At 30.5% G+C, this 19,890-nt stretch overlaps 2 protein-coding genes and 2 long non-coding RNA genes across 7 annotated transcripts; 2 read left to right on the top strand and 2 right to left on the bottom strand.

The window, feature by feature from the left end:
- Positions 1-270: 270 nt before the first annotated feature.
- LOC111211291 (FAS1 domain-containing protein SELMODRAFT_448915-like) lies at positions 271-4,475 on the top strand. The gene is made up of 3 exons (XM_048766091.1): positions 271-1,045; positions 1,620-1,672; positions 2,005-4,475. The coding sequence occupies exon 3, from the start codon at positions 3,610-3,612 to the stop codon at positions 4,273-4,275; it is 666 nt and encodes a 221-aa protein (XP_048622048.1). The 5' UTR covers positions 271-1,045; positions 1,620-1,672; positions 2,005-3,609; the 3' UTR covers positions 4,276-4,475.
- A 1,902-nt stretch (positions 4,476-6,377) lies between these two features.
- LOC111211290 lies at positions 6,378-7,987 on the bottom strand. Of its 2 annotated transcripts, XR_002662393.2 has the most exons (5): positions 7,810-7,987; positions 7,463-7,731; positions 7,283-7,372; positions 7,066-7,179; positions 6,378-6,979 (listed from the first exon to the last, which is right to left on the bottom strand). It is a non-coding gene; the product is annotated as an uncharacterized LOC111211290 (long non-coding RNA). The 2 variants fall into 2 exon arrangements; XR_002662392.2 differs by having other exon boundaries at positions 6,499-7,179.
- A 7,930-nt stretch (positions 7,988-15,917) lies between these two features.
- Positions 15,918-16,703, top strand: LOC106397574. The gene is made up of 3 exons (XR_001279756.3): positions 15,918-16,062; positions 16,294-16,328; positions 16,492-16,703. It is a non-coding gene; the product is annotated as an uncharacterized LOC106397574 (long non-coding RNA).
- A 197-nt stretch (positions 16,704-16,900) lies between these two features.
- LOC106397573 (protein ABIL2) lies at positions 16,901-19,321 on the bottom strand. 3 transcript variants are annotated; one of them, XM_013838186.3, is made up of 9 exons: positions 19,051-19,321; positions 18,451-18,604; positions 18,292-18,374; positions 18,057-18,207; positions 17,790-17,982; positions 17,675-17,723; positions 17,510-17,601; positions 17,300-17,424; positions 16,901-17,227 (listed from the first exon to the last, which is right to left on the bottom strand). In XM_013838186.3, exons 2-9 carry the CDS (start codon positions 18,526-18,528, stop codon positions 17,051-17,053), a joined length of 948 nt encoding a protein of 315 aa, XP_013693640.1. In that variant the 5' UTR covers positions 18,529-18,604; positions 19,051-19,321; the 3' UTR covers positions 16,901-17,050. The 3 variants fall into 3 exon arrangements, with proteins under 3 accessions (XP_013693640.1, XP_048622047.1, XP_013693639.1); XM_048766090.1 differs by having other exon boundaries at positions 18,451-18,594; XM_013838185.3 differs by having other exon boundaries at positions 18,451-18,559; positions 19,051-19,320.
- Positions 19,322-19,890: the final 569 nt, after the last annotated feature.

Genomic DNA, 19,890 nt, shown 5'->3' with positions numbered 1-19,890 from the left:
AAAATATAAATTAGTGAGAAGACATAAGAAAATGTGAGAAATAGATATAAAGTTTGGTGTTTTGATGTTCGAAGAGATTAGAGAGGGGTTGGAGAGTTTTAGAGTGAGAAACATTATATTTTTGAAAAAAATATGTATCAATATATTTAGAAATATGAAAAAACTTAAAACAAACTTCACAGTGAATAAAAAAATACAAAATATTTACTATATTTATATACATAATTATTCATTTATCTTTATATTAGGATTATATATTTACATAAAAAATAATTCTTTTATTATCTCATTGTTTCAATTAATTATGTTGTATTTTACATTGGCCAACCTTATGATTGTGGTGAAATTTATTAATTTATGATGTTTATTCATTTATTAAATATTAATTTACAGATTTTTTATTGTACCTCACTATGACATGAAATAGCTATTGATATAACTAATGCCACTCTGATTTTTAACGTTATGAATATATAAATATACAAAATAATTTTATTTCAATATTTTTTTATTGATAGAATTTTATTCTGCCAAAAAAAGGAATTTTATTTTATTCTTTCTTATTTTTAAATGATAGACTAACTAACTAAAATTTACAATATTCTAAAATTTAACTTTATTAAATATTTGTAGAGGCCCAAATTTGCTAAGAACCTTTTTAGAAAGAAAAAAAAACACTATTGAACTTTCAAAATCTTAATATTTTTTTTTAGATTTATATTTAAGATGTTACTATAGCAAATCTCTCCAAATTAATGATTATGTTGAATGGAAAGTGTAAAGGACAAAAGGAAAGTGCAAGTAACAAAAAAGGTTAAATGCAAAGAGACTATAAATTGGAGATATATGACACCATAGAAGTCATCTTCTCCACATTCATCACAAAATAAGAATTTTCATTTTTGTTATTTCATCTTACATCCCATAGCTTATTTTAAAAGAATTTCAGTCCCTTCAATTAACGTTTCATAAAAACGTGCATCCACAAGGATGAAGTTGTTGATTTTCATCTCGTTGTTGCTTGTATTTTCATTGTGTTCTTCAGGTATTCACAAATTAAATTAGCAAAATCCATATCTAAGTATAACACATTAATTAAACTTAAAGACTTACAATTAAATATACTACAACATCTGTTTTAAATTAATATATGTATATATATGAATAAAAAAATTCACGTATATTAAAACATATTAATTTAGTTTATAAATAAATCATTTTTTGATTAATAGTTTTTAATAAATTTTTAACAATTTAGTCAAAAAATATTTATTTAGTAAATTCATTTTGAAGTTCACAATTAATCATCATCAAGACATCAACTAATAAATATTTTTCGTTTTTAAAAGAAAAACTAATTATTTTAAATCAAAAAAATTTAATAAAACTATAAGAAATTTGATATTTTATTTTATTTAAAGTCTATATAAATAGTGGTAGCCATTTAATACCCAAGTTCTAGTGTGATTTATACGGATTTCAAACTTTTAATAATATTTTTTATCTAAATAGAAATATTAATATACACCTTTGATTATATCAAAAAAATTAAAATACACACATATATATATATATATATATATTTATTTACATACATTTGCATCTGTTTTTTTTCTTAGGGCTTGTGAAGGACGATGAAGTTACTCAAGTCAGTCAACATTCATCAGACAAGGTAAGCAATAAAATTACATGTTCAATTCTTATATGTTAACTTATGATAATAGAGTAATATTAACCTGACGACTAAATTTGGTCAAACTGGAAAACGGATATGTTTTTTTTTTCTTTTAGATTCTATTTTTTTCTTTACCATGAAATAACACTATTTTCGAATTATGTTTAATGTTTGCTAAATAGTATATCAGTGCGATTTTTTTGTTTAACATTTGTCTCCTTTTAGTTTATACGTCTGCCAAAATTGTCTGAATTTGGCTATCTTACCTAATTAAACCTAATTACTATTGTCATGGTTTAAATAAATCTGGTGCAAAATATATAATGCAGGCTACATTTAGTGTTGAGTGAATGATCGACTATCCAGGCCCATTTAATCCAACTCCCATAATTGTTCGACCTCCTCACCCGCCAGTTACTGATGATCCGCCACCGCCACCACTACCGCGTCCAACAAAAAATGATATCTTACAGTAAAGGAGAAATATATGTAATATTAGATCAGTCTATCATTAATAGCAATTACATCATAGTTATCCATGACTATACTGTCTAAATATCAATTTATTAAGAGATTTATCATATTAAACAAATAATATATTCCTCAAAGATAGAAATGACGATCATGGACTTGCACCGCGGGCCTGGTCCGTAAAAGACTATCGCGAAACAATATTAGGATGAGGTTTTCTAGGTTCGTAAATTTGTAGGTATCGCGGGACGGATCTTTGCGGAACTGGGCATTTTGCGGGATGGACCGAACGGGTCATGCGGGATGGACCGAACGGGTCATGCGGGATTACATGGATTCGTATTTTTTTTTTCATTTCTTATTTTACCTGGAAAAAACGAGAGAGATAGTAAGAAGAAATCGATTCTTGTGACATTTCCCCAGAAAACATTAAGAGTTCCGGCAATGATGATTAGAGCTCCGGTGATGATGATCCAAGATCCGGCGATGACGACTCCAGCTCCGGCGATGACGATTCAAGCTCTGGTGGTATTTTGATTTGGTTTTCTCTTTTTATTACACACAACTATGAATTGCTTTATTACAATGTGAGATTTCTTGTTTAAGTTGATTGGTTTTGTTTTCAGTACGGTGAAATGGTATTTTTCTTAAATTAAATTTGGTTACAATGATGTTGTTTAGGAGAAAAGTTAGTTGTATTTCATGTCAGTTGTATAATTTGACAAAGTGATTCACGATTTTTGTTTGAAATCCAAAAGAATTACAAAGAGAGATGGTTCGATGAAGACATACAATACTTGAGCCAAATTATTACAAAGACAACAACTCAATCAGATTCAAACTTAATAAAATCTTATGCTGATAACAAAAAGACTTTTAACTCAAGAACGCAAGCACAAACATAGCTTTATGGCATTGATTTTGATAAAACTTTAGTGAAGCTTAATGAGCTCTCTTCAGCTCTTTTACACAACTCTTCCACTTGAACATTTACGAAGGAAGCTTTAGTAGACGGTTTGATAAGGAGCCATCCCGTGGGACGGTCCGCGAAGGCCTATATGTTCTGCGGTACGGATTTGGACCAGCATTCTGAGGACCGCAGTCCGCACGGAATAGGCCCGCTGTGACCCGTTCGATGACTAACCCACCGCGGTACGGGTCAGAACGGGATGGATAAACTTGTTTTATATCTCTACTCAAAGATAGAAATTCAACAAGCAAGTTTTTTCTGATGTATAAACAAAATCGTAAACCATCTGTTATTGATCTGAACCGTAGCTAAATAAATAGCATTGAAACACAAAATCCTGTATTTGAATACTAAATTACCGGTTTGACCAGTCACCTACATAACCGAACCGGTACGACTCATCCTTCCTCCCAAGTTATATGATTTTAGCCGTCATGTAAACTTAACAGCTTCTAACGAACTTCAGAAGATTCCAAGATTGATTCGCTCTCCGATGGCCACGTCAGGTCATCTCCTTCTCCTCTTCCTCATCACCACCATCTCGTTCCTCACTTCCGCCGCTTATCCTCCGTCGCAGACGCCGCAAGATCACCTACACGCCGACAGAATCATCGAGGCGATGATCGGAGCAGGCGACTTCCGCGACTGGGCCTCCGATTTCCTCTTCGCCGCCGAAGACCAAGTCGGCATCCCTCTCTCCGCCACCATTTTCATCCCCACCGACTTCGACACCGCCAATCTCTCCTCATCCTCCACCAACGGTCGTCGTCTCTCAGTCGCTTATCACATCGTTCCTCAGCGTCTCTCCTTCACCGATCTCCGTTTCTTGCAGCCTCTCTCTCCCCTCCCGACTCTCCTCCCCGGAAACTCGATCGTGGTCACGAACAACTCCGTTTCGGGTTTCGCCGTCGACGGCGTTCTCGTCACCGAACCGGATCTTTTCCTCTCTTCTCAGATTGCTATCCACGGTGTCGCTTCGTCTCTTGATTGCTCCCTTTACGGCAGTTTTGAATACCGTTTGGTCGACGAGATTTTCCGCCGTCATCGCTGTCGTCATCCTGAAATCTACAGCAATCGAACAACTGCTTCTTCTGTGTCCATCGCACGCTTCTCAGCTACCTGCTCGTTCTTGCTTCCATTGGCTCTACTGTTCTTCTGAATCTACTACGTGCATTCAATGCTTCAAGGCAGGAAAGTACATCTTTTTTTGAATTCTTTTTTTCAAGATTCTGTGAAACTCTGTACATGGAACTTGGGAGCTTTCTTGTTGAGTTGTAATCTTTGCTATTATCGCATTCACATTTGATAGTAGTCTTGTTTACATTCTTCTTTCAAAAAATAAAATAAATATACTTCAATACATAATTTATACTTTAACAATATTACATTAAATAAATATTTTGTCATATTAATTATTTCTATGTCATATTTTGTCATACCACGTACATGCAAAAAAAAATATTGAATTCGTTATAGCCATAACATAGCTAAAATTTTACAACACCTTCTAGCTATAATAAGCTAAAATCTCTATGTTTACAATATAACTTTAATCTTGTCCATACAACACCATCGATATGCCATATTCACCTTTCTTATGGCAAGATGAGCTAGTCATTGTTTCTCCCTGTATCCATAACAAATCAAGCCATATTCACCTTTTTTATGGGTGGCAAGATAAGCTAGTCATTATTTCGCCCTATATCCATAACAGACCACAAAAATTTTAAAAAGAAAACAGTTCTTCAAAAAAATCATTAAAACTTTCCATGTTAACTTAGAGAAAAGTGGCAAAATACTTGCTTTAGTATTTTCATAATCTGAGTTTAAAATTTATATCTGCAGCGGCTGCCTCTTTCTAGCTTCCTCCTCCTATGAATAATCTGAAAAAAAAAACTTCAAGCTGAACAATACAAAAAAATGAATAAAAGATTATTACTTTGAGAAGCAGAGAAAAATAGGTTTGAAAAAAAAAATTACAACTATAAAGCAATATGAATTACACTCAATACTCAAAAATGTTAAAGAGATGAAACGATTGAGAAAGACAGAACAAATAAATCTCAAAGAAATGATAAAGAGACGAAAGATTCAAAAAAAGAGAACAAATAAAGAAGAAATAGTTATCTGAAAATTATATTGAAGAGACTGTTTGAATTTGTGCCATGAAAGTAAAAAACTTAGAGTTCTTTGTGGTAAGGGGCAGTTATTTTTTTACACTTGATTAACTTTGTAATTGGCTCAAACTTTTAACCACTATGTCGAACAGTTAATTGATTAATTATTATTTTTTTTAAACATTTTCCACATGTCAGTATTTTTGCCAAGCGACTTGCGCTTTAATATATAAAAGATTAGTGGTTTGCCCGCCCGTAGGTCAGGGTGTATTATTTTTTGAAAATATTTTTATGAAGCATTTTTAAAATATACTCTAAACTGAAAAATATTTTTGATTTTATGAAACTTTTTCAAAAATATATTCTAAACTGAAAACAATATTATAAACTAACAAATAATAAACAGAGTAGAATATATGTTTTGTTATTTAGTTTATTACAATATATAACTCGTAAATCAAATTAATTAGGTAAAAAACCATAAGGCCACATATATTTAATTTTTTTAAGCCTCATAATTATTTGGGACGGCACTGATTAGTGATAATCTTCATGCTGAGTAACTTCAATCTGTTAGTTCTCAGAAAGTAAATGTTGAGATTCTATTATGTGCTTCAGTAAATTCATTGATACCTCTGTGACTGATGAAATTGTCTGTTTTAATAATCTGTAAGTGTTAATTGGTGTCGTTATGAGTAATAATAGGGCGGATGTTCTTCATGAGAAGTTTGACTTTTTATATAGTTGAATGAAGACAACACCGAGGAACCTTTGTTTTGATTTCTTAAATAATATATAAGATTTAGTGAAATTACATTAAAGAATATTTTTTTGGTAGAATACCTTAAAGAGTATTGGAAGTTCTTTTTAAACAGCTTGAACATTTTTACTCAAGTCTCCATAGCAATAAGGTAATTTATTGTTGCTCAAGCAATGCTATTTTTCTATAGTTTCCATATAAGCTTTGGTTCAAACCTGATTTTTTTTTTTTTTAATTAAGGAACACGCAAGTCCTAACTTCTAAGAATCGCATAGTGGCATAAAATTAACGTAGTGTAATAATTTGGGTGTAACTCCAACATTTTGCTGTTGTGTAGAGAGAGAGAGCAACGCCGAGAGCCTGAGACGTAGATGGTGTGTGATAGGGTTTATTGTTTCTTTATTTGAAGGTTATTGTTTCTTTATTTGAAGGTTATTGTTTCGAAATACCATGTTAGTTGCCGTTAATATGCAAATCGTAGTAAAACAGATTTGCCTGATTTTTTATACTAATGATGCTTAGTTAGGAAAAGGAAAAGGGTGGTGTAGCATGAATTTTTAATTTATTGACTTCGAAGGTCTGAGACGGTGCAAATATCTTACAAATTATAGCGACAAAACAAAATATGGAAAAGATTTGAAGTACTCTTTTAACATTTAGACAAAAAAGAAAGATTTGAAGTACTCTTAACTTTAGTATTTGGGAAATTTCATTAAACAGGTTATCCAGTTTTCTGATTTGGTTAATGCGTGGCTTCTTTCCAGTGCACCCAACTTGCTTCACAGGTGTATCCTCACCTGTGTTCCTTCCAGCGCGACAGAGCTGTTACTTGGATCAATTGTCTCACTTCCCCCACAGACGACATCACCATTAACAACACAGTTACCATGATTCACGAAAATTTTTCACTCAAGAAAACTTTTCTTAGCATCATACTCATACCAAAATAGAAATTAGTTTCAGAGATGGCATCAGGAATAACCGCCCTGAAATAATACAATCAATTAACATGTTTTAAGACACTCGAATAACATGTTTTAGAAATGGTGGTCCACTTATGCCACTAACTAACTTGGGATTGATGTTTGTGGCAACCACCACCTTTGGTTCATCACAACTCCGAAGCAAATTTGCATCAAGGAGCCTAGCTAGATCGGCAAAAACACTTAGGCAAACATCTGAGTGACTGCAAAGACATGTAGGCTAACGATTAGACATGTCCAGACTGTAAAACCTTATGTGTGCTCACCTTTAAAAGAAAATGATTTTTTTTTAGTAGATATATATACCTTTCAATGCTTATGGTGATCATTATGCGTTGTGTACTTTATGTCTCTTCGTTGTAAGTAGTTATAATCCCCTTACTTGCCCAACAACATCTACAAAATGAGTACATGTCCTAAGCTAGCAAGTGTGATATGTGAAATAAATATATGCAAAGGTTTTAAAAGAGGGAAATGAATTCAAACCTGGTAAATCAGTAGTCGTGTTAGATAATACCATAAATTGTTTGTAATCCCGAAACCTGAAGCTCTCACTTGGGATAGGTTCAAACGTTTCAGCAAGAAGCTCCACAAGCTCCACGAAAACAGTTTGGTCAATGAAACGAATAGCACATGGGGACTCTCGGTAAAGAGGAAGTTGGGCTTTATGTTACATCAAAAGTATTAAGCTCATAAACCGAGTCTTCATTCAATAAGTTTTTGAACGTGTTGGGACGGTGCACACTAAGTGAAGCCTGAATCATTGTAGAATGAGAGAAAAACGCTTCAATGAGATGACACCGTCTCACAAAAACACAGAGAAGAACACATACCTTCTTGAGCCTCTCCTCCACTCTCTTTTTTTTATCTGGTCGAGTTCAGCCATAAGAGCTTCAGTGTCATCATCATCAACATCACTAAGAGCATCTCCAAAACAAACTCTATAACTTCAAATATATAGTTTTTTGTTCTCCAAAAAAGAAATTCAAAACTTCAAATTTAGAGTTTTAAGAAGTGAATTGAAGTTTCACTACTCAAAACTCTAAATTTGAAGTTTCATATTTTTTCGATCAAAAAAAAAAGAAAAAGAAGTTTCATATTTTTATTTGCATCTTGGTCTTTATAAATAATTATATCTTACATTTATAGTTTTTATGTTTTTTCTCATTCATAGTTTTAATCTTTAAAACTTTTGTATATTTTAAATACTTCAAATTTATTTTTATAAATTTAATTTTTACACATAATTTTTAAAAAATAAAATAAAATAAGATTTATAATATTTTAAAAGTAGAATTAGACAACAAGAATATTACAAAAGAAACTTAATATAATTTTTTTAAAGAAGATACATGAAGACATAATTATTACACAAATTTAAATATTACAACAACACTAATAGTCTAGTGAATTTTCTCCACAACTTCTAAAATATTTTCCAAACAAATTTTGTGTAACCAAAAATGGAGCATTAAGAAAATAATTTTATGTAATAATATGTTATTTTGCTTATAGTTTAATATTTAATTATGTATTTCTAATTATAATTTTATATTTTAATATAAGAATTTATTAATTAATATTACTATAATACTTTTATATATGTGTTAGTTACCTATAAATTTTTTATGGATTTATATTAATTATGACAAATATAAGGATCATAGTGTAAATTACAAATAATTTTAAAGTTAAATTTGAATTTTTGATTTTGGAGAAGAACACCTTGAAACTTCAAACAAAACTCTATAATAGAGAGTATTTTTGGAGATGCTCTAACAAAGACAACCAGGAAATTATGACTCTCAGTTGACATTAGTCATCAAAAACTCTCGAAAAAGATAGCACCGAAGCAATTGCATATTCCCAAAACCATGGCTCTGATGAAAAGCCTTGAGTACACCGCTAGCAAAGAATCTTTAGCCAAATTTAAAGCACAAAAAATGAACTGCAATAGGTAGAAATTAATGGAAAATAGGTACCTAACATCATCATCACTTATGATATCAACTTATTAATAAAGAACAAAACTTTTTAAAAACATGTAATCAAAATACATTTGCATCAAGCAGCAGCATATCTACCCCATCAATTGATCCGCCTAGTAACAGAGGAGCCTCGTCTGAACCACTTGCCTATAGTGTAAAACTGAAATTCATCAGAGGGCAGCAGATGAATTGGAGAGGAAAACACACTTCAAACTACTTTTGTTCTTTTTTGGAGTTGTTGTAAGATACCGAACGGGTTTACAAAGAACATTCTGAACTGGTGTATACTCACTATTAATAGTATCAATTCCTCAGAAGTTTAAAGGAGATATAGGAACGGAAAATTAAATATGACGTCGTGGGAGGAATGGGTTGAAGAAATTAATGGTGAAGCTTTATGATATGGTTTAATGTTGAGGTGAGACGTAACGTTGCTGGTTATGGTACACGGTGGAAATTAGGTTTTAGGAATACGAAGAAATGAAGCTGGTTTGATTGGAGTTGTTGGATTAAGAGAATTGAGCTAAATCTATACATAAGAATAATTTAAGGCCCATTTCAAGAGAAGAGGTGGCGATTGAAAATAAAACTTTGCAGGATCGAAACATAACTAAAAACAGTTTATGAATTAAATACATAGTGCCACGTGTTAAAAATGCCCCATGCTAAGATATGACGTCGAGGGATGTGGAGAGAGATAACTGTCATTTATTTTATTATAGATTTTGGATAAAAGTGCAAGATTTAAAAAGCATTTATCTGTTACTGTAAAAATATTACTCAACATATAATTTAAATTATTCTAATCAATAGCAAACAACATTGCAGAATATTAGCCACTATATATTAAATAAAAATACATTTGCATGAAAATTTGAGAAAATCAAATATATTAGAAAAATACCTAAAACAAAACACAAAATGACAAGGGGAATTGTAACGCCTAATGTTCATATATGTTGTTACTTCTCTTCGCTAATAGATTAGTAAATTAATCCCATGCAAATGAAAAACGAATACGTGGAAACTTTGGAACAGTGATGTTCTCGAGGATTTTGTAACGGTTATGTCAACTGGAAACCGAAAACAATACTAATCAAAAGATGAAAAAAAGGTATAGAATGTCAGCTTTTTGTTTGAAACGAGTATCGTGAAGCATTGTCTAGTTAAAAGAACAATCTAACGCACTTCTATAAAGAACAATTTGAAGTTCAAAATTCATATTTGAGTTTCAAAGTGTTATTATTCAGAAGTGAAATTTCAAAAAAAAATTCAAACTTGATTTTAAATTATTTATATTCTACACTATAATATTTATATTTGTTACAGTTAATGCAAATCAATATTTTTATGAATAACTAACACATATATAAAAATATTACATCAATATATTAATATAATCTTACACTAAAATATAAAATTATAAATAAAAATAAATATTTAAATATTAAATTACAAATAAAATAATACAATTATTTCTGCTCCATCTTTGATTACACAAAATTTGTTATTGACAATTTTTCCGGAAACAATTACCAAACTATTAGTTTTGCTGTAATATTTAAATTCTGTATAAATTATATCATCATGTACTTTTTAAAAAAGTTTTTTTATGAAGTTTTCTTTTAATATTCTTGTTGCCCAATTCTAGTTTTGAAATATTATAAATCTTATTGTAAAATTTTATTTAATTTTATGTTCATAACAAATTTAAGGATTAAAAAGATAAACGAAAAAATATTTAAGAATCATAAATGTGATGTGTAATTAATTATAATGACCAAAATGCAAATAAAAAGATGAAACTTCAAATTTGGAGAACAAAAAACTCTATATTTAAAGTGATTGAGTTTCTTTTGCAGATGCTATAAGAATTGGCTTCACTTCTATAATTTTTCATAAATATATTTAAAAACATATAAATGAATTTCTCTAAAATAAAAATGTTATTTATCTACTTATAATAGGTTAGTAATTTTTTTAAAGAAGAGATCCATATCGTTGCATAGCTATTTCCAGTGTCGATTCTCTTGAAAACTAGATAGAGAAAGATCGGTTCTTAAAACTTCAGATAATAGTGATGAAAGAAAAAAAATGTTACTTTCCAAAAAAAGAGAAAGGTTGGATGTTTTAAGGGAAATTGCCACAGATACCACATTCATAGTACCACTTTTCATGTTTACACTAACTACATTTCATGTTTACACTAACCACTTTTACCCTCATTTTTAATGGAAGGTAAAAGGCATTTATACCTCTATGATTAACTAATCTAGACTTGGAGGTTTAGAGTTAAAGGGTGTAAGGTTTTTGGAATATGAAATTTAAGATTCTAATGAAGATATAAATAAATATTTTTATAAAAAAAATTTTAAAAAAGTTTCAAACATAATTTCGATTTTTAAAAAGAAATTTTGAAAAACAAATTTCGAAAAAATTAAAATTCAAAAAAAAAACTATATAAAAAATTTCTAATTTGAAAAACTATAATTCGAAAAACAGAAAAGAAAAAATTTATTATTTTTTATTTATTTAAATAATTATTTATTATATATATAGAGAACGAATGTATAATAGTATTTTGCCACTTAATGAAGAAGATATTTTTGAAAATGTTCATTTAGTGGTGGTAAAGATTAATAATGGTGCCATGAAAATGGTAAACATGAAATTCTCTCTTGTTTTAAAGACCTTGTGTTTCTAGTCTTTTAGATTAAATTTTCACAGATATATTTTGCTACTAGGTAGTAACCAGCATTGTGCGCGGAGTGAAATAGTTTATTAGATTATTATTGTATGTTGTACTAAGATATTTGTTATATAGTTTTTTTTATTGGGATGAACATTCATATATCCGTTCAGATTCAGTTGATTTATTCGGATTTTTATAAATTTTGGTTTGAATTTGGTTCGAATCATTGCGGGTTCAGTTTGGATTCGAGTTTGGGTACCCATTTTAATCATGTATTTTTAACAAAATCCAAATATATTTAAATCCTTAATATCTGAAATAAATAATATACAACATAGAATTTTCAATAATGTAAAGCTAAATATTTAAATTTACATAAAATTAGTTCAATTTAAATATTTGGATGGAGAACAAATAAATATTTTCAGTATTGTAAACATTATTATGTTATTTTCAGATATTTACTTCTGACTATGTTGATAATTTTTAGATATTTTCATATTTTTGAATATCTCATACATATAAAATTTAAAATAGTTAACATATTTAAGTATATAATTATGATTTAGATATTTTTGGTATCCAAAATATTTTAGTTTGGATCAGATTCGAGTTTGGTTATCTAGATATTAAACTTTTAGATCCATCTAAGTAATTAATCAGTTTTAGTTTGTGTTTAATATTACTTTCAAATCTAGTTTGGTTTGGTTCTTCGAATCCATATATTTTACCCAGATTTACTTTCTTCTAATAATATAGAGCAAAATAAATAAATGTAAAACAAATATTATGGGTTTATTTAACATACATAATTATTGGACCATATTTTAAGAATAGCAACAAAAATGGTTGAACATAGTGTCAATATTGTTGGGCATGTTGCAAAATTGATAACATAGCTAAGTTCGGCAAGATACGAAACATTCAATATTGTTGGGCATGTTACAATATAGTCTATAACCAATAACATGTATTTCTTATAAAGTGTCTTGATAAATATAATAAAAAAGGATACAATTGTGTAAAAAATAATATGATTTATTCACTCGGCACCTGAATTTTGTTTTTCAATCGATTTCCTCAATTTTCTATTCTTTTAAAGTTTTTTTTTAATTTCTGATTTTTTCAAGCAATCTGACTATGTTTATAATTCTTGGTTGATATGAAAACTTAGCAAAGAAAATCAATATTTGGCTAAACTAAATCCGACTTTATGTGTGGTGTTCTTTACCTTAGTTTTCTTAATTCATAACCAATCACAATTATTTATTGCATTTGTGTACAAAATCATCAACCATGGCTAAGTTCGGCAAGATAAGAAACTTTCAATTTCTAAAAACATTTTCATTACATCATTTTAGTTGATGTGAATCATAGTGATTTTGTAATTTTTTTCTTTCAAAATGATATTATTCAATAGTTATACAAAAAGAATTTCAATTCAAAAAATACAAATGTTAAAAACGCATGAACTAAAAATGAACTGGTTAAAAAAAATTTAGTGTGAACACATTAAATTATATGTGGTGGAATTTAAAAAATTATTATGTGTACGCATTAATTCTTAAAGATTGTGAAGCCGGATGTCAGCATACTCAAATTGAAATTGATGTGAGCCTGATATGTGGCGAATATAGTGTGAACACGTTAATGACAAATGCTTCTCTTTTAATATATATGGGATTATATTCTTTGTGTGTTTAATTTACTTCTAAAACTGTTGTCAAAAAAAAAAATTACTTCTAAAACCAACAAAGACAACTTATATATGTTTTAGACTTTTTAAAGTAAACAATTAATTTTTGGTCAGTCAAACTTTTAAATTCAACCTACAAGACCAAATGGCAACAACATTAATAGTGATAAGTGTATATATATATACAGAAGCATGGGTTAGTTTCTAAACAACTTAAATACAATAGCAGAATAAGGCGTTTAAAGATGAAGCTTGTGGTTTTCATATCGTTCTTGCTCATGCTTTCATTGTGCTCTTCAGGTAATTAAATTTGTATACTAAAAATGTCTTCAAACATTAAAGCCGTAACATGATATATTAAGAGTGTGTCAAAACTGTTTATTTTGGTTTTCAGAAAATATGATGTAAATATTTTCCAATTTCAATATCTAAAATCAATATATATACTTTTCTACTTCAGAAGAATAATTAGGTTGATCCCTACATATAAACTTTGTATATATATTATTAGGATTTGGGGAGGGTCACGAAATTGCTGATAACGACCTCTATTCCTCGAACAAGGTATGCATTAATCTCAATAACAAAATGTTTTTCTTGTAGGGGACCCTTCTTTGTATTTTCATTGTTTTTCTTGTTTCAAGAGTCCTCAATGATTTAAAATAAATATATCAGTCGTCAGTTTTTAAAATAAATATACGTGTACAACTTGAACTGTTTGTGTAAATTTACCTAAAAATAATTGTTGGTGACTTTAAATAAAATGTGATAATAGGTTGAAGAGCTGTATAGTGATCGAATGATGGATTATCCTCCAACAGGCCCAAACCCAGGACACGACCCGACAGTTCCTCCGCCTCCACCTTCCGACGAAGAAAACATGATGGAAAATTATGTTAACTGAATATTGAAATCCATTCCATCTTTGTAAAACATATAATTAAATAAATTGCATTCGTGAGTTCTTATTTTATCAATTAATTATGTTTAGAACTAGAGAATCAAAGAATTCAAACTTCAACCCTTTTACAGTAAGGTTTAAGTCTTCTTGGTTGGCTCTATTATTTACCCGTTTAGATTCGCAAGGAAAAGTAAAACCGTATGATATGCCAAGTTGGGAAGTCTAAAAATATTCATAGAAACCGAATTCATGTTCAGTTTCCCGGTTAAGTGAACCGGTTGCACAAATAAAACTCCGTCGGTATTAGTTCAAGAAAGTGTAGACATTGTCGTATTTCTTTGACTAAGCAAAGCCTAAGGAGTTATAGATCTGCTCTTGGTTGGTTTCATTGGCCGGCTGATTGATGCTGATTGCCACGTAGCCATTGATCTCGATCCTAGTAAATTAGTAATGGGAACCGATGCGGCGAAAGCGATCTCTTATCTGATTATATCACACACATAACTATTGTAATTCAAGATTGTTATTCAAACAAAAAAATCAGAGCTGTCGTTTCTACCTTGTCCTTTCATCGGAATGTGGACGTAAACGAAAAGCTTGCTGACCGCTGAGGTCGTTGCTGTGGAGATGGGAGTGTGGGATGTTGATTTTCTGCGAGTTGGTCAACATGTCTAAGAACATATTCAGTCCACCCCTATTTTCACTTCTATAATAATATTTAGATTTAAAATCACTCAAATTCATTTCTATTTTTCATCTGAAATAGAGATTACTATTTTTTAAATAGAAAAATATATAGCATTCTTCTATATTTTTCTTTATATTTGGAGATTTCTATTTTTAAAAAATACACAGAAGCAAAAATCATCTCTATTTTAGAATTTATTTTTATTTTAGAGGTAAAAATAAAAAAAATACATTAGAAATTGTCTCAGTTATGCTAATGTTAATGAGGCTCATTTAGTTTTTTTTGTGTGAGTTTTTGTGTTTTTTTATTTTTATTTTAGGTACGTTCTAATCTTTTTAATCATGCATCTTTTGTAAATTATAAACCCAAACAAAAAATTTGTAAAACCAAAAAATAAGAATTTACCAAAAAAATAAAAAAAATGTCAAACCAAAAAAATAATAATAAGAAGAACATTTAAAAGAAAAAAGATGTGTGTTTCCGAGGATAGTAACGGTTACGTCATGAGTAACTTTGACTACTATTAGTCTATTATTGATCGTTAGTAAAAACAAATAATGTGTGTTTTAAGTTTTTAACTTGTTTAAGTAGTTGACAAAAAAACTATTTAAGTAAACAATTAATTTAGGGCCTGTCAAACTTTTGAATTCAACCTACAAAGCCAAATGGCAAATGCTAGAACTTTTTTTTGCAAACATTAAGACCATCTCCGACCATTAGAAACTATGTAAGATTCTAAAAAAATAAAAATATTCATACTTTAATTGTGCAATTAAATTTGATATTTTTTAAATCATTAAAATGTTAGTTGCATGACATGTGGATGAAAAATATTTAGAAATAGTTCTAAAACAAAAGTTTTTAAAACCTTTTTTCACTCTTTCTCTTAATTTATTTTTTTTATTTTTTTTTATCTTAATTAGAGAGCTGATTGAAGAACCTCCATTGGAAGTAGTTCTAAAACGAGAGTTTTTTAATTTCTTTTCACTATAAATATATAGAAGCATGTATTAGTTTCTAAACAACTTAAGAATAAGGCTTCATTTACACCCAAAAGGCTTGAAGGATGAAGCTTGTGATGTTTATATCGTTCTTGCTCGTGCTTTCATTGTGCTCTTCAGGTAATTTTCATTGTACTCTTCAGGTAATTAAATTTGTATACCAACAAAATTAGTAAAATTATATAGTAAGGTAAAATTAAACTGTTTATTTTTTTTTTCTATAATATTATGTAAATATTTTCAACTTTCTAATATATAAAATTGCTATATCTACTTTTTCTACTTATGAATAATTAGGTTGATCCCAAAATGTATATCATATATATGATATCTGAACTTATAAATTATTAGGATTGAAGGAGGGTGACGAAGTTGCTGAGAACAAGGTATGCTGTTTTATTTGTGTTTTGGAAATACTATTTCCATTGTTTTTCTTGTCTCAAATATTCAATCGTCATTTTTATTTTTCTAAAAACGTATAAGATTTGTTGTAACTCTTTGTATGTAAATTTACCTAAAAAAATAAATGTTGGTGATGCAAAATAATAGGTTGAAGAGCTGTATGGTCATAAAATGATGGATTATCCAGGACCACACCCAGACCCAAGAGATAACCCTCACCTCCGCCTCCACCTACGGACGAAGAAAACATTATGGAAAATTCTGTAAACTGAGTAAACGACCGTATTGAAATGAAATCTATTATATCTTTGTAAACTAAAAATGTAACTAAAATAAATTGCATTTGGGAGTGCTTATCATTTAATTGCGTTTAGAGTTAGAGAGTCAAAGAACTGAAAGTTCAGCCCTTTAACGGTCCGTTTTAAGTTTTCTTGGTTGGCTTCTACTGACCGGTGTAGTTTCCTAAAGAAAGGTTGAACCGTATGAGATATATCTTAGATACCAGGAAGTCAGCGTCAATATTCAATCTTCAGTTTGGTTCTAATTCAAGAGAAAATCTTAGAAACTGCATTCACATTTTACTAGTGCGGTTTATATATAATAATAGATATTTTTTTTCTCTATAATATATATTTATTAATTAAATAGAAAAAGGGAAATTGGCAATTTTCCGGTTAAGTGAACCGGTTCCACAAATAAAACTCCTTCAGTATTCGTCCAAGAAAGTGTAGAGAGTGTCGTCTTTTTTGGTTTTGCGTCGACTAAGCAAAGCCTTAAGCAGTCGTTTGCTCTTACTTGGTTGCTGCTGCTGCTCTGTTTCTTTCTGGTTTTCTTTCTCGAACCCAACCCGAACCGAAGCTGATCTTCTTGGTTCTGAAGGGTACTGAAAAAAAACACAAAACAAGAATCAAGAAAGCGACAAACTGATGAAAAAACAGAACTTAGTTATCCTTACCCGTATAGGAGTTATAGATCTGCTCTTGCTTGGTGTAGTTGGCCTGCTGATTGATGCTGACTTCCTGGTAGCCACTGATCCTGATCTTAGTAGCGGAAACCGATGCGGTGACACTGATCTCTTATCTGATTATATCACACACACACAACCATACATTAAAAATAAGATCATTATTCAAAGAAAACAAAACAGAGCTATTGCGGTTTCTACCTTGCTCTTTCTTTGGAATAGTGGACGTAAACGAAAAGGTTGCTGATCTCTGAGGTGGTTGCCGTGGAGATGAAGCCTGAGATGTTGATTTTCTGCAAGAACATGTGTTAAAGAGTCATTACAATTTTGTGTTTCAAGATGTTGGTTTGATGTTGGAGTCTTTACCTAACGGGTGGAGGAGGGGGAGGCGTTTCCCGGATTGTAGCACGCACAGCTTCAAAAGAAACCAAACCAAATCAAGAAACCAACTTATGTCCGAACAGAACAGAAACAAAGTTACCATTTCGAAACTGGTTCCAGTCATCTGCATCCTCTAAGCTGCTTCCAAAGTAGTTAAGCTTGTCAAGATTGGTAGTCTTTATAGTTTCACCAGCTGGCAAGATGTATCGTTTATGGAACTTTGGAGTTTCAATCACAAGTGATTGCTGTGAACGTCCTTCATGATCCATATACTCTTGGCACATCCTTAGCCTCTGTAACGACCAAAAGAAGATGAATCAATCAGATCAGACAAAGAATCTAAAGTGAGTGACTTATATATCTTTACCTGTTCGATGCAAGATACTCTTAGTTCGGTCTCTGCTACTTCATCCACCCTTTCGTCGATGAAGTCGTTGACTTTGTACGTGATGGAGCCTAGATGGTCAACTGTATTCACCAGAGCCTTCACTGCGTAATCTTTGAGTGTCTCTACAACTCTGCATTTAAAACACGAGAAATAAAAGGAAGAACAGTTTCAATCATGGAACTGAATATGAAGCGGTGCTGAATATAAAACTCACATCTGTCTTTTATCGTCGGTTGTGTAAGATAGTTCGAAGTACTCAGCTGCTGAATACAACTGCGTTCGCAGATTCCTCAAGTCCTGAGAAAGAAGCAGAGGCTTAGACCATTTTCATTTCAATGTATGTATAAGTTCCACGTATAGAAAGAATGTATACCTTAAGACCATCAGAGAAGAGCATGCTTTGATCCATAGATGCCTCATCGTAGTTCGATGCTTCCCTTGACTCTGGCATTGTAGAGTCAGCACAATCTCAGTTCTTGTCTCTGTGGAAAAGAAAAGAAATCTTCATTCTTTATAGCTGTATCTTTCTACATGTCCAAGAACAAACATTATCTGAACATGAAGGAGGAGAATCTTATCCAAAATGCTATATGCAGAACGATGTAAGAAGATCTAAGCAATCTATTAGTAGTACAGAAATGTATGAAGAGAGTAATCTTCCATGTGTAAGATAACAAGCAAACCAATTAAACTAATCAAATAAAACAAGAAAGGAACAATAAGTAGAATCCAAAGCTCTCTAAAAGCAACCAAACAGTTTGATCTGAAGCACAAAGATCTTCTTTTGAATCTTTTATTAAATACAAATAAATAAATAAATAAAAAGCGAAAATTTGTGAGAAGGTGCAATTTTTTTATGAGAAAGAAAGGGAGCAACTACCACTGAAACCATGAGAGCAAAACCCAGTTCAAATTCACAGGTTAAATCAAAGAACCCAGTTGACAAAAAAAGGTAATGAGAGTGGAATCAAACCTGCAAACTGTGATTGATTGTTCAATGGAAACCCCTCTCTCACTCTTGTTCCTCGCTAGTGTTAAGGACAGATTGGTTTTGAAGACCGTTTGAGCACGCGGAACGAAGTGGGGGGGAGCAGTGGCTAGTGATTGGGTGGAGATTTTAAGGAAGTAAGTGAGCTATCTATGTCTGGTACTCGAGACCTCTGACCGAACTCACTTTAGTCCCTTCATTTGCGGAGAAACGCTCTCTCTACCTTTTTTCTCTCTCGCTCAAAACTATCTCTTTTCTCTCTTCTTTATTTTTTGCGGTAGATTTTACCTATCAATAACAAAAACAGTAAACTTTAGTAATGAAAAGATACTGAAAAAACAAATAGTACAGTACATACATAAAGTTTTCACTTTCTTCTTTTTGGAAAAGTGAACCAACTCGGTTAGAAAATCCACCATTGTTAAATTTCTCAAATAAATTTTTTTACCTAATATTAGTACTTTAATATGTAAATTAATTAAATTTAAATATTTTAACATTAATTAAATCATTTTTTTTGTCAAACAATTGAATCACTTAAAACAGACATATTTCATAGAAAAATTCCTTAAGATAACGTTTTTTAGTTTATTTTTACAAAATAGTCAAATGACCAAAAAAGATCTTATTAAAAGTTAAATATACATTACCTAAGATTAAATAATCTAGACTTAAGTTTTACAGTTAAATGGTGAGGTTTCAAATTTTTTAAAATTATAAATAAATATTAAAAATATTAAAATAAAAGGCTATTTTGGTTAGTGAAAAGAAAATTAAAAGAGGGTATTTAAGTGAATTGCCCTATTTCATAAAAGTTTTTCATTT

The sequence above is a fragment of the Brassica napus genome, chromosome C8 (genome assembly GCF_020379485.1).
Source record: "Brassica napus cultivar Da-Ae chromosome C8, Da-Ae, whole genome shotgun sequence".
NCBI classification, from domain to species: domain Eukaryota; kingdom Viridiplantae; phylum Streptophyta; class Magnoliopsida; order Brassicales; family Brassicaceae; genus Brassica; species Brassica napus.
The sequence above is the reverse complement of the archived record's forward strand: the minus strand, read 5'-3'. Positions and strand labels throughout refer to the sequence as shown.